The 14,968-nt window shown below is 40.4% G+C and overlaps 1 protein-coding gene across 6 annotated transcripts in view; it reads right to left on the bottom strand.

Annotated features, from left to right (window-relative positions):
• The window catches only part of SCHIP1 (schwannomin interacting protein 1), a 121,001-nt gene that overhangs the window by 39,416 nt on the left and 66,617 nt on the right, over nucleotides 1-14,968 (bottom strand). The window contains exon 1 of one of the 6 annotated variants that reach the window (XM_007187072.3): nucleotides 11,462-11,663. The exons of 4 other annotated variants lie outside the window; for them this stretch is intronic. In XM_007187072.3, coding sequence (XP_007187134.1) covers nucleotides 11,462-11,491 — 30 coding nt within the window. In that variant the 5' untranslated portion in view covers nucleotides 11,492-11,663. Of the gene's footprint in view, nucleotides 1-1,360; nucleotides 1,734-11,461; nucleotides 11,664-14,968 lie in introns of those variants that run through there. One more of the 6 variants, XM_007187070.3, reaches the window with a different exon arrangement.

Here is a 14,968-nt window from a genome sequence, read left to right as displayed (position 1 = left end):
GGTCATTACTTTATTGTTATTGCATTAGCAGTGGTATGTCTTTCATTTTCCTAAGTGCAAACTGACCTACACTTTCCTAGCTGAGAAACGCTGTGACAAAGAAAACCGTGACTAGTCCTTTGGCACTGAAAATAGAGGCAATATGAGAACTGTGCACTTGTTCTACTGGGTTGGGTAAGTGCCTGACTCTGATTGCTGAGTGTCCCAAGTATCTTTTGCACACCCACTTCCGGCAGGAGGGGACATCGGAGAGGTGTCAGGGTTTCAAGACTCTGAGCACTTATCCCCTTGGGCCCTCACTTCCTTCTTGGGGATCACAAAGGACAAAAAACGCACAGAGCAACAAGGCAGGTCATTTAAACCTATTTAAGTTTCAACTCCTGGAAAAGAACATAAACTATTGTGAACTGCTCTAAGAAATAAAGCATGTCCTTAAAACAGGCCTCATACACACAATTATGTATATAAGATTTAAATTGCCATATTTTACATTATTATACGTAAAGATCTATCAAGACAGAAGCTTCTATCTCAATCTAGGGGAAAAAAAGTTAGTGACGTATTTGATCAAATTAAAAATTTAGGAGCAAGTTTTACTGTTTTAGGATATTTGCCTTTGAGGGAAAACAGGTCTTTCTTTCCAGGTCCATGATGGAAGGTCCCTGATTCTTCATACTGGGCTGTGTTGTGACCTACACTTGACTTATGGGAAATAATAAGGGGGAAGGACATAGTGTTTAGCCTTCTGTGGACAGACAAGCACATGCTTGTAGTTTAATTTCATGACCTCACACATATAACTAAAGCTACTTTTACTTGGGGCTGTTATTACCAATTACCATAAAAAACATACCAAAAATATATTTACTGACTTTCAAAAGAAAAGGCAAGCAAAGAATTAGCAGATACTGTATCAGTTTTTTTTTAAAACCTCACACTTCTCTTAGTAAAACTTTATATTTTTCATTGTTTAAAAAAGCCAAACTTAGAAAGATAGATTAAACATGCTAGTAATTATTTCTTGCAGGTGAACTGTCAACATGTCAGTAATTTAAAAAATTATTCCTTTACATAAAAAGCCTGCCTAGAAACTATATGCATAATAGAATGTCTTTCAACTTCAGAATAACAACATGTGTATTCCAGTTACTGCTATAATATATTAATGAATACAAACTGGGAAACACAGAAAGAAGAACTCTCCCAGCTTAATGCATTCGATTCTGTGCATTTAGCCTTCCTGAATATATTATGGCAATGGCCACTGAGTGTGGAATTTGGCCACTCCTCAAGGGTGATCTTTCTCCTGGTTAGAAAAATGGTCCGATTGTTTACAAACAAAAGAGCTCGCCCCCCTTACCTTTTTATAATCCCCCTCCATATCCAATGGGGATTCTTGACTGATGATGTCATCCATTCCATCACTGTCCAAATTCATCCTTTAACTCTTTAGAATTTCACTTAAGAAATAACCTCCCATGAATTCTGATAGGCTGACGTGCAGTTGCCCAGGACCCTGGTTACCGCTCATGCTGACATGGAGAGCCAGCTAAGAGTCTGTGTCCGGCTGTACGTAACCTTGCCCCCCTCTGTCCCAGAGACACCGCCCCACCCGGCCTCCCTGGTCTGTCCTGCGCTCCAGCACGGGGGCAGCTGCTGTTCTCCGAGACTAACTCTGCCCTGACACTCAGCTGGTTGAGTCCAGCCTTCCCACGTCTGCTGTCACCTTACCCTGAAGGATCCTGCCTGGATTCCTCTCCCCAGCACCTTTTCTACCCCAAGTCAAGGAAAAGCCGATTCAACTCCCCAACTCCCCCCTTCAGGGCTGAATGTGGGTAGGAGTTCTGTAAGGAATCCAGCAACCTTTTTCTGAACCAGGGGTAGAGTGTATGGGATAAAAATAGATGCAAAGCCCAGCCTCGCAGACTTCACTGGTAAGTTAAAAGCCGGGTCTCCCGTGCCAAAACCAAACAGTATAATTTAAAAGTTAACCTGTAAGACAGATGCTTGCCTTTTTTTCCTTTTTCCCATAACCAATCATTCCTTAAAATCAGATGTAAAAGTCTCATCTTCAGGGAGAAACCCCAGCACAAGAATGAAATTCATTTCCAACACATTTCCAAATTCATTTCTGCTCCAAGATCGCTGCTTTGTTCTATTAATGTAGGCAAGAGAAAAAGATCCATCAACTTTTCTTTAAAAGCCGGTGGCAGGCTTTTTCACAAAAGAGGACGTTCCTTTCTGCTGCTCTCTTTACCCTTTTCCCATGGCTTTTGGTTTTGTTTGCTGGCTTTACATACAGAGAAGGAAAAGGGCCACAGCTGGAGGATGTTTTGATGCAAGAAGCAGATAAACAGAAGTGCACACACACACACACTCCTTGTTATCGAATTACTACTGCCATAAACTAAAACTTATATCCAGTATTTTTTAAAAGTTACTGTGTGTGGGAGAAATGGACCAAAGAAGAATTCAAAGGCCAAGGCTCCGTTCAGCAGCACAGTCTTATAGTCTGACATGCTTCGACAGAAAGCAGCAAATGTACCAGTCAATACTTCTTCCAGTGTGAATTCCTGACCAACTTCAATGCTGTTAAGAACAGAGTTCTAAAGCAAAAGTGCTGTTCAAGACAGCTTTTGGCATCTGAACCTTTGCTGACATGCTCACATTCACTTGTCTACCCTTCCTCTCCACAAATTAAAAAAAATTCAATTCGTGGTAGACTTGTAGCATCAAGGTGTCTCACTGTAGTAGCCCTACTTCCTTAAAGCAAATATTTTCCCTGCACCCCATGACCCACATCCAAACACCCCTTTAACTCCATCCACCCTCATCCTCCACCTCAATTCCCAAGAGAATGTCTTGTACCTTTGTCAGACAGTTTGACGGAAGTTGTATCTCCCGAGCCACACTTGCTTTTGGGAAGGGCTTCTCTCTAGCAGAGATCTCCCTTGTCCTTGGAACGTTGTCCACAGAAGGAAACATTAATAGTTCATATGAGTGCTTTTCAACCGAAATCTTCTGTGGAAACCACATACATTTAGAAGGTAAACATGGGTCTGCTCAGGTTGAAGGAGGGGGCCTACCGTGAACTTCAGTGATTTCAGCCTCTTACCTAGGCTAGCATCCTAGCCCACTTAGCAGTCTATAATGAAGAGCTAACACGGATGCAGCTATAAAAATTTATTTATTTGGCCTAGCCTCACAGCTTGCAGGATCTTAGTTCCACGACCAGGGATTGAACCCAGGCCACCACAGTGAAAGTGCTGAGTCCTAACCACTGCACTGCCAGGGAATTCCCAATAAAAACTTAGAGAGTACAAGACTTAGTAAGGTACATAAAACTATAAGCCTAATTACTAATACCTTTTGACTTTAATTTTAACAGGGTGGCCTTAAATATACAGTTAAAATGACTGAACCCTCACTATTAACTATGTATATGTATAAACATATTCAAATTAATTTACATACACCAATAATACATTGACCACATACATACATATAAATGCATATGCATATACATTAATAATATATTACCTTTTGGAGAAGGGCACCTCAAAATCCAAGATGGAAATTCCCCAGCCATACAACAGCAGCAAGGATTAGTACTAAGAAAGTACTAAAGATCATTCCCCTCCTCTACCCCCTACATCTTTTCTTGGCATAAGTGATTCTCTAATAAGTACTATATAGAGACAAGTGATAAAAACATCTCCTCTTGAAACTTGGTCCCCAGTGGTGATGAATTTATTTTGCACCCTCCCTAAAGAAGTGCTCAACACATACACTCGTAGACCAGACCCTTTCCAGAAGGAGCTGTACCACCGCTATCTGGATGGCTTGTGCCGGCTTAAAATACCTGCTATTTTCCTAACATGTGAACTGATCTTCGATGCTTTCTAGAGCTTTGCTACTCAAAGTGCATCCTCCGACCAGAGCACGCACATCACCTGGGAGCAGACTGCAAGCGCAAACTCTCAGCTCTCACCCCAGACCTACTGAATCAAAAAATGCACTTTTACAAGAGCGCTAGGATTTTTTGAGTGCGCTTTAAATTTTAGAAGCACAGCTCTAGACCTTGAAAAAATTCATTATAAGAGATTATATTATTTTAGATCATATTTCTAGGCATGGTGGCAAGATCTTGACTTTAGACGCCTGGGATCAACGCTGTAATTAATTTCACTTCCAAGAGGTCCAAATGAACGCAGGAAAGGAAAAAAACAAAACAAAACACGACCTCAAAAGGCTTGAGCTGAACATAATGTTTGGTGGTTTTGTAGCAGCTACGCACAAACAAGGGGATAACAGTCACTCATGTCTTTCCTACAGAGAATTTTTCCTGGTTCCTTCCTCTACTGCTGCCCTCTCTAAAATGAACTGTGCTGGCAAAACATGGGCCCAGATACTAATGCTTCCCCTTAGAAAATGTACACAGAGCCACTTACAGTCCCTGAGGTTGAAAGGGCCTCTGCTCACCCCCCTGCCCTGAAATTCAAGGACTAGAACGGAGAGCTTCAGTTTCCTGTCAAGCCATGATCTGAACTGCAAGGTGCGTTGCTCACGTGAGCTAATGCTTTTAAATGATCATTATCGGCCACTGGTGGAAATTATTGACTGTGAGAACACCCACCGCATTACTGGGAAATCACTTATGCATTGTCAAAAGATTTTCCTATTCCTATTGATGGAAACTATTTCATCCTGATTAACCCTTTAGCCTCCTACCGCCTTTCCTTCTACCTTAATATCCAAATTCCATGTGCTATACAAACCGACACCTGATTTATAATCTCTTTTCAAATAAACTATTTTCTTCTGTGCAATGTTCGTCTAAATTTGCTTTGCTTTTCAATTAAGGTATTCCGATAGCTAGATAAACCACGAACATATGCGTGCAATTTTGCAGTGGACTTTTCAGTGTAGGTTTAAAAAGTTAAACTAATGGCATTGGGAGCATGGAGTGGAGGAGGTGAAAATGTTGGGAGGAGACAGAGTGCCAGTCGTTGACCCACATCAGAAAAACTGAGAACCACAGACATCAAGCTTTCTGCCCAGCTGAAGACCTGAGTACAAGAAACTCAACTGCAGTCACTTGGATGACGGCGGCACAGCTTCCGAGGGAGACCAGGATTAATGCCCTCATTATGTTTTTCTGTGTTCTTAGCATTCTTTCCCCCTTAATGGCTCTCCTACGCTGATTGTCACTAGGCCTTTGGATGGTTGTTTTTTTCTGAATTCAAGCAATTTTATCAAAGTACTTTCTATTTCAGGAAGCTTGGTAATTTCTGATGCTTCTAGATAGTGCCCAGGGGAATACTAAGTACACCAAGGTTTCAAATTTTCCCTTGGTATAGAGAATATAAATAAATAATAGAATACGGCGCTATTGATGTTGAGCTTCTGCATGTGAAATCTTAGTTTAAGATCGTGTGTGTGCGCGTGTGTGTGTGTGAAGGTGGGGTCTCTACTCTCCAAAAATCATGCATGCACTGATATGTATCATAGTGATGTTTCCATTTCCTTCTCCTCCTCTATCCCCAGCCCCTTTCCAAGAGAAAATACTAGACTTGGCTTAAAATATGCGTATGCATATTTATTTCTTAAAATCGCTTGATGTCTAAAACGTGATGTTTGAGGCCCCCAGTGCTACTTTAAATAGGAATGATGTGCTTGTACTAAATTTCTATTTCAGATCAGGCCCATACTGAAATCCTGTATGAATACTGAAAAAATCCATGATTTTTCCCCCCCATTTGGGCACCTATCACTGTGCTCCTTTCGTGGTAAAAAATATACAACATTAGATTTTCAGATATACAGCCTAAAAACAAGTGCAGACGAGTTTACATCCAGAACTATTTTCTTAATTTTTAAGGTGATGGACATGTTACTCTCTCCTCAGACAAACACACCGTATCGCAACAAGGCAAAACACAACTATACCCCAACCAGGCAAAACAATGTAAACAAGTATTCTTCAGCACTTAACTATGGGGAAAAAAATTTCCCAATCAAATAAAAATCTATAGAACAAGATGGAAAAATAACTTCGTTGAACTTTATTTATTTTTCATTGAACTTATATTTAAAAGCCTGTATCAAATAGTGCACTAAATGCTTTGAAATTCCCCTCTCCATTAGGTCAATATATTTTTTCCCTGCTATGGATGAAACCAGGCTTAAATTGAGTGGAATCTTAAATGAAGTCAAATTTGATACCTTGTTTTCTCATTCACAGGAAGAGGGAATTGGGAAATGAGCCCTCCCTTGCCCTGGTGTCAATAGGGACAGACTATATTTCCTTTCCTTTGTTAACCATGAAATAACCCACTAGAATCTGGGCATGAAAGGCTGTTTACTACTTTCTCCAGCAAGAATTTTTAATGTACTATTTAAACTGATATAATCCCTAGTTTTATCATTTAAGACCAATATAGAACATCTTTTATGTGCTGGGTATGACACTTCAATTGGGCTGAAACATTTTGTCCAAGAGGTATTTGGTGTTTCAGGAGCCAGTAAAATTATCCCTCTATATGGTAAAAAGATTTCTGAAAACTTCACGAAATTCAATATATTAAGAAAGGTGGCTTGAGGATGAGTATTTGCCTCAACTGACCACAGGTATTTTGAAAAAGTACTTGGGGATGGACCATGAGGTTCACCTTGGGAAAATTCTCTTGGTGAAGGAGAAGTAGGTATGGAGGTGTGTTCTTAATGCATTGTCTCTGGGAAGGGGGGGGTGTCTGTCTCTTTCATTTTCTTCTTTGCACTGTGTTTCCCATCTCGGCATATGGGATGCTGGCAACTGGGAAAGAGGCTTGTAAGCCAGGTATACGGAATACCAGGATCAGCTTCACCAACTCCCTGTTGCAGTGCACAGATCTGAGCTTCTCTCTGGTATTATGATGCAAAATCCTCGTCCTGGGGACTCGGAAGGAACAGCACCAACTGTAGAAGATGCAATTCAGTCCAACACACATTTATTGAACACATACTCTGTTTGCAGGGCAGGAAATGAAAATCAGGTCTTTGTTCTCAAGAAGCCTGTTGTCTAATGGGGGAGACAGACTTATATGTCACTAGCTGTAAATGGGTTCTAACAGAAGTAAAAGCAAAATGCACTGAGAAGGAGAAAGCTTCCTGAAGGAGGTGACATTTGAGCCTCAGAGTACATCAGCTTGCAACAGGTAGAAGCAGGTGTGTGGGTGGCAGACTTTGTAGGCTGAGGCATCACAGCAAAGAAAAAGGACTGATGGCAATTTGGGGGCAGAAGTATAGCAGTTTGGAGGGAGGAGTGTTTCTGCCCAGGGTTCTGATCATGGTTAGGTCTTGACTGCCATACAAAGGGGTTGGAAATTTATCCTAAAGAAAATGGGGAAGCATCAAAGATTTCTACTCTGCTTTTACAAGACCAGGTGTGTATTTGAAGAAGAGTTTCTTTATGCTCCCAAGGGAGGAAAAGGATGAGAATCATTCACATACCATTTTACTTTGTTTCTCCTCCATTCCTGTGGTAGCTAAGAACGTGAGGGTGTGGTTTGTATCTGGGGTGGTGATAAGGGAATTTAAACAATGGAGAGAAAGGGATAAAAGCGTGTCATTGGCTTTACATTCGCATCAATCTCCAAAATTAACTGCAGGGAGAGAGGAGAAAATATTTGGGAGTTTTTAAGCAAAATGGACCCTTTGACCTAAGCGTGTACTTTCAAGTTAACGATATTTCAAAGCTTTCTATCAGAGATCGTTTAGAAGAATCGGACCTCTTGAAGGCTGCCAGGCCTGAAGCTGTGGGCAAGGCTCTTTCCTGAAGAGACTGGCTTCCTCCCAAGACTGGAAAATGGAGGTTGATAGCTCTATCTTTTAACACGGCTACAACTGAAAATGACAACAAATGCCGCAGTAACCTCTGTGCTAATGTAAACCCTGGGAGGGAGGAAAGTACACGAAGATGATGACAACGTGAGAACCTTTTAAAACAAAACAACCATGAAAAATTCTGCCTGAGAACTTCTCTCTGATCATCCCTCCTTGGATTAAGTTGTTCAAAGCACAGTGCATCCATCCACCTCAAGCAGTGGTTTTCAAGCTCTTGGAAGCAGTGAAACTCTTTTTTTCAAAACAGTCATCTATTTGGAAAAGCAATATGTGAGAATCAGCTATATTTCTACATATTAGTAATAACTAATTGGGAAGTGAAGTGATGCATGGTTTTCCTGGGCTGCTTATAATCTTCACTGAGCCCTTTATGTGCATTGGGAGAAGGTGTCTCTTAATTCACGGTAACTGACTTGCTGATGCAGAAAGGTGGCCTCTGGCAGGGACCTGCCAACTCTCATGCCAGGATGTTAACTAGGAAAAATCCTGTTTCACAGATGAGAAAAGGAACAAGAATTAAGGGGATAATCTGACCCACAAACACTGAAACCAGGGCAGATTAATGGTAGGAGGTTAGAATAGGAATAGGGTTGAAAGTCACCCCAATGGCCATCAAAATGTAACAAACCACAATGCTATGGAATGTTAACAGTGTCTTTCTTCTTAGTCAATTTTATATACAGTAGGCACATCCATCCATTTTATTTGAGAGCTTGTTCTTAGCACTGGGAGAGCAGATGGACACAAACCTGAAAATCCCTGCCCTCATGGAGCTTCCGTGGAGAGAGGGAGACAGAAAATAGACAAATGAGTAAAAGTCTCATGGCTGGTGATGAATGCCAAATATAAAAATAAAGTGTAATAGAAATATTGGGATAGAACTGGGGAGTTGGAAGTTGACATAGTAAGTCCAGAGAAGGCCTTCACAAGAAGGTGACATTTGAGCAAAGATCTGAAGAAAGTGAGAGAGAAAGCCATGGGGGTTACCAACAGGACAAATATAGGATGCCCGCGTGAATCTGAATTTCACGTAAACAGTGAACAATTTTTTAATATAAATATGCCCCAAACACTGCAGATTGTTTGCTAAATCTGCAACCCTACACAGGGTACCTGGAGGAAGCACATGTCAGGCAGGAGGGGCAGCAAGTGCAGGGCCAGGCCAGCATGGGGGGAGGGGAGGAAGGGATGGAGGGAGGGGGACGTGGGAGAGGACTCTGAGAGGAATCAGGGGTGAGGTGATGTAAGGCCCTGGGGGCCCTGGGAGGACATGGGCTTTTATGTCGAGGAGGAGAATTTTGAGATGGGTGACAGGCTCTGACTTAGGTCTTGAAAGATCATTTTGGATACTTGTTGAAAACAGACTACGGAATGGGGGCAAGGGCAGGAGCAGTACCAGTCAGGAGGCCGTTACTGCTCTGATGATGACGACGATGACGGAACAAGAGTAATAACAACATATATCCAGACATGTGCACCAAAATGTCCAAGTAAGTTTGAGGGGAATGGCCTCCGAAGCCCCATTCATGGGCTCGCCATTAAGAAACCTTGGTACACATTTATGGAGGAAAGAAATCAGTCCTACAAATAAATTCCTTCTACTCACTGAGATGCTAACCTTGAGGAATTTGCTTTAACCACTACATTATCATCCTTAAGAATAAGTAAATAAGTAAATAAGCCTTCATCAGAAAAGGGGAAGTTTCTGAAAAACATCGAACTGTAGATATCACCAGTGACCATGACAACATCAAGCCAAGCACTTAGAGAAACCACCCTTTCTGAATCCAAATGCACATGGTGCCCAGTGGGTTCTAAAACTAAGGTTTCTAAGTAGGATTGAGACGTGGCTTCAAGGTTAATGTTTTTGTTTATGCTGAGTTATGAATAAAGGGAGAGCATTTCAAAAGAACATACACATGAAGATAGTCCTATAAAACTCCATGGAGATGCAGAATCTATTGCCTATTATTATCTGCCTAATGCACGTAATTTTATTGTGAAAATAAGCAATAAATACTTCAAAACTATCGAACACATAACGACTGTTACATGTTGTAGTTCATATAAAATAAAATCAATTTGTCTTCCTCTGGAAGCAGTAGGCTAAAAAATCTCTCCTCTCCAGATGAAATTGCTGATATTTGACTAATTTTTGACTTGTAAAACCAGTGATTCCATGTTCAACCAAATGAAAAGATATAGGGCATAATCTTATAGTATCTTGCCTTTCAAAAATTAAATTACATAGCATCTCTGAAAACTGAGCAGAAGAATGATTTTAATTATTATAGTAATTTAATCACCTGGAGCCAGGCCATAAGTAGGTTAGGCTCTCCATGGATGTTGACACTACGCTCCCAAACTGTATTCTGTGTAAGTTTTGGTTGTTTCCTTGACCCTTTTCTCTTGGAAAGAGCTCCTACGAAGCACAATCTTGATATTTAGGATCTATGGCCCTAAATGTACTATAAAATAAAAATACTATAAGACGTCTACAGTTACAAAATTCCAATTATTAAGCAGAGAAAAAGTGGATAAATACACTTTCTAGGCACACAATACTTGGCTGAGAAACGACTGCCTTGAGTCTTGTGAGATGTACTATTCTGCCTGCATATATTCACCACTGTGAAACCGGACCTTATGAGAAACACCTGCTGGTCTCAGGTAACCTACCTCACACAAGGAAGAGGCATTGTTAGATTAGAGAAATGGTCGCTTAGAGCGTCTAAACTCGGTCAGTTGAGTGACACCCTGATATTAACTATCCAGGACTTGGACTAGCCATTGCTTGCTGCTGCAAAGAGCAATTTCTCCGAGAACATTCTCGTTGTCTGTTGACAACGAGGATACTTTCAATGTTGCCTCCACAGTCCAGTCACACTCTAGAACTGGTCTTCTGCAATCGTCTGTGTTTACTTCAAAACTCCAGAGAGCAAATTAGCACACAGATGAGTATGTATTACTCAAAATCTTCTATTTGGAGTTTTTTATGCATGTTGGTACCTTAATTCTTATTTACTAGTCATTTAAAACAGCACACTAGTAAAAATAAGTTTGGAGAGACATACAAGTGCAACTTTAAACGTCAAGTGCATGCCAGCTAATTTTTGAAAATTCTTAGATCGTCAATTATTACTTCCTATTTAATATACTTCAAGACAATCCTAAAAACTGTATGTGAAGCAAGTCGCAACCCTACGCAATGAGCAAAAATCGTATTTTTCATTGTTATCTACGTGAAATTCCAGATAGATTTTCCTTCTCCAAAGCCCCTGAAATTCAGTTACAGTTCAAAGCAGTTCGTCTCATTTGCACAGACATACAGAATGTGCAAAGCACAGATCACCTCAGTGGATTTCACATATGCTTTAAAGGCCAAAGAAGCAGTGTTTTCTGCCCCATTACTCCCCAGAAAATCTAATTACAATTCAGATACTGTATGCGATGAAGGCCAGGAGGGGAGGATAGCAAAATCCCTTGAAAATCCGGAAAGAGGCAACCTGCTGCTTTGGAAGAGGAAGGCCTCCTCTCCCAAAGGATGCCGGCCTCACAATCAGGCTTTAAATCTTACCTGATACGAACAGTTCTCCTGATGTACCATCTCAGTGCATCCTAGGGCGCAGACCCCGAACAGGACTGCTCAGCGAAGCTGCGGAGGGAAAGCGCGGAGCACCCACTGGCGGAGAGCAAGCCCTGGGAAGGCAGGGGCTCCCCGCAGATTAAAATGGATGCTGTTTCGCTGATCAACCTGCGCAGTGGCACTGCCTGCGCCGGGAAGCGCGCAGCGAGCCGAGCTGCTCTCCTCGGAAAGCAGCAGTGAGGCTTACAAACATGGAGCTAGGACCGGGCTGGGGGAGGGGGCGCGCTCATCACTGGCACAATCAGCCAATTATATTATAGGCACAAAGGAAAGGATCAGTCTGGGGCTGGTGTGACCTTCTGGTGCTTTATGAAGGCAGTTAACTGATGTGGAAACATGCTAGTCCTCATTAAAGGGAAAAAGGCCGGCGAGGGAGAAGGAGAGAGACAGACACAAATCAATGTTGCAGTTGAACATTTCTAACCTCCGGCATCATCCTTCCTGCCCGCAGATGCTGCTTGCATGGTGCTCATGAAACGAGAGGCCTTAAGGATCATTTCATAACTTTTAACAGGCGAAAGGGAAAACAACCCGTTCTGAATATTGACACTGAAGGGATGTTCTCTGTGTTGAGTGTCTGAAGTGTTTGTCAACTTTATAACTAAAAGGAGAGCCTTCATTCTTTCAAAAAAATATTATTTTGTAATTCTTTTGATTTCCCACTTATTTTTGGCTCTTATCAGCATGCTTTTTAAGTCAAACAGAAATAAGATGAAATAATTTGCCTATAATTTTTTAGGGAGGGAGCTCATTAAAGTATTAAAGTCAGTATAATTCATTCATTTCATGAAAATGAAACTAAACTGCAAGGTTTTTTTTTTTGCCAGTAAGGCCATATATATATATATATATATGGCCCAATGCTGTGACTTGAATATATAGACACCCCCAATATAGCACAATATGATTCTAGAGACAGACCATTCCACCTAAGAGACAGTAATGGAAAGGATTCTGGGCTTTCAGATAGTAATCAAAGGACATACAAGTTGGACCATACATGACTCTGGTAAAAAGAGGAGCGAATTTCTAAAATACTTCAGGGTGGTTCTAGGATTTTAGGATATATAAAGAGGAACGACTAGGCTTATAAATTTGTGAAGCTAATTTAATGATAGATAATTTAAAAACTAAACACAATAAAATTTTCTTATCTATATTTCTTAGTTGCCATAGGGCAACTCATCTTGCTATTTCTTAATAAAATGGCTTTGAGCAAGTCAATGGTATTCAATAAAATCTTGACTGAATTTAAACCATCAAATAAAAAAAAAATCAATAGAGATATTATTCTTAAGCTATTTTGATATAGCTATATCTATCTTCTTAAATAATCTTACTAATAACTGCAAAGTCTTCATTATGCTATTAATCGAGAAAAACAAGTACTTTTTGCCCGACGAATGGAATCAGCATGTTTGACAAGTTTTCATATCAAGCTCGATCTTAAGGAATGCTGAGAGTTTGTGTTAGGAATATTTGGTGATATATTTTTAATTTTATAACATCTCTGCTTCTTGGAAAGAAAAAAACCTATTTTTCTAAATATTCTTAATTTTCGTGATTTGAGATTCTGACAGGAGAAAAGTTGGCCCTCTGAGTTCAACCCCAGAGACACACTCACAAGCCTGGCTTCAGCTTCCTGGTTACGACAGTGGAAAGGTGGCAGGAAAGGCCCAGCTGATGATCTCACAGGCTGGCATTTCAGCACTGGTCCAATGGGTTCAAAGGAAAAAGCACTCTGGACATGCACCCTGCAAAAGCTCACGGGCCTTCTCCCTGGAATCTAGGAGAGAGCTAGGCCACCTAACACGTGCAAGACTTTTGAGGCCTGTTCGTTGCCGGGTGGCACAATGAGAGCTTGATGAACAAAGCAGAAGCCTGAGCTAGATTATGAGTCTTCTTAAAAAGATGATGAAGAAAAGAGGACAGAAACTCTTCAGTGAAAGGAAATAACATGCAACATATCCCCATCCAAAATTTCATCCCTCCTTATTGAGTAATCCATACAGGACAGAGACAGAGACAGACTTCTTTGTGGAGTGCCTTGCTATACAACTGCCCAGATGAAGGCTCTGGAATCCGAAGTATGTGCAAGGAAAAGTAAGCCGAAGTAAAAGTTCCTTTTGCAAGGTAGCAAATAAGATCAAATGGAAATTTTATGCCGAACATAAAACACAATCCCAACTTTCCAAGACAGAACAGCTTTACTTGAAAGGCTGTTAAAACTTTATCCAAGTTACTACTTTGACAATCTATGACCTTAAGGCTTGGGAGCATGCTTTCAAGCTATACAAGGTCTAAGAAGTTGCTTCCTGGACTCTGTTCTCTTCTGAAAACTGAAGGCTCTGGGATATATTACATAAACTCCTAAAGACATTTATCATGTGTTGTTTAAAAAAAAAAAAAAGCCTAAACATGATCCCACTCTTCACAGTTGCTGTTCCATAAATAGTGGAAGTGACTCAGAGGTGGCTCTGGGGAGAACAGACTTCTGACAATTGTATCCTAAATCCTGTCAAAAAACCTCTCAAGAGGTATAAACAAGATAAAAAGAAAAAAAAAAAAGGAATATGTCAAGCAAGCTTCCCTTTATAGTCATTCATTGGAAAGGACTTTGTGTTATAATTTAAATTATGATTTGCTAGTACAAAAAACTTTAAACAGAAACCAGCTGTTCCAAGAACATTTAAGCTAGAATAACTTACCAAGTTACAGTGACATTTGTTATTTTTGGACTAAAAAATATTGATGAACTGTTTAAGTAGTGTGATCTATGTAGCATAGAGATTATTTTTTCTTCTCAGGTCTTCACAACTTCTCTTCCCATAAAAAGTATTGGATTTCAGATTTAGATGGGACCTCAAGAGATAAACTGTTATTTTCCAGATATGGAAACTGAGGCCTAAGAGAGTTGTGACATGCCCAAGAACATAAATCTTCCAACAGCAGCAAAAAGGCCTCAAAGTAAGAGGAAAAAAAAAAAAAAACCCTCCAGATTTTCTTTGTGAGTGTGTTCATATAAAAACTGCTAAATTGAGGGCCACTAGACTTGGAGAAATAAACCCCCTTTGACTGAGCCAATGTAGGCTGGCCTTGAAATCAAAATCCATCATAAGGTAAGAGGGAGGTTGCAGTGTGGTTCTACCTAAATCCGAATCCAAGGTATGTTTTAAAAGAAGAAATATTAGAGCATTTCCTCATTAAGCTAATGATCCTATTTCTGCCACCAAGCAAACTATTATGTCTTTAAATCCAGAAAAATATTTTTTCATTTGTGGCAATTAATAGCAACAGAATGAAGATGGCCAACAGACACATGAAAAGATGCTCAACATCACTAATCATCAGGGAAATGCAAATCAAAACCATAATGAGATATCAGTTCACATACATCAGAATGTCTGTCATCAAAAAGACAACAAATAACAAGTGTTG

The sequence above is a fragment of the Balaenoptera acutorostrata genome, chromosome 4 (genome assembly GCF_949987535.1).
Source record: "Balaenoptera acutorostrata chromosome 4, mBalAcu1.1, whole genome shotgun sequence".
NCBI lineage: Eukaryota > Metazoa > Chordata > Mammalia > Artiodactyla > Balaenopteridae > Balaenoptera > Balaenoptera acutorostrata.
Note: the sequence above shows the minus strand (reverse complement) of the source record. Positions and strands in the feature narration are given on the sequence as shown.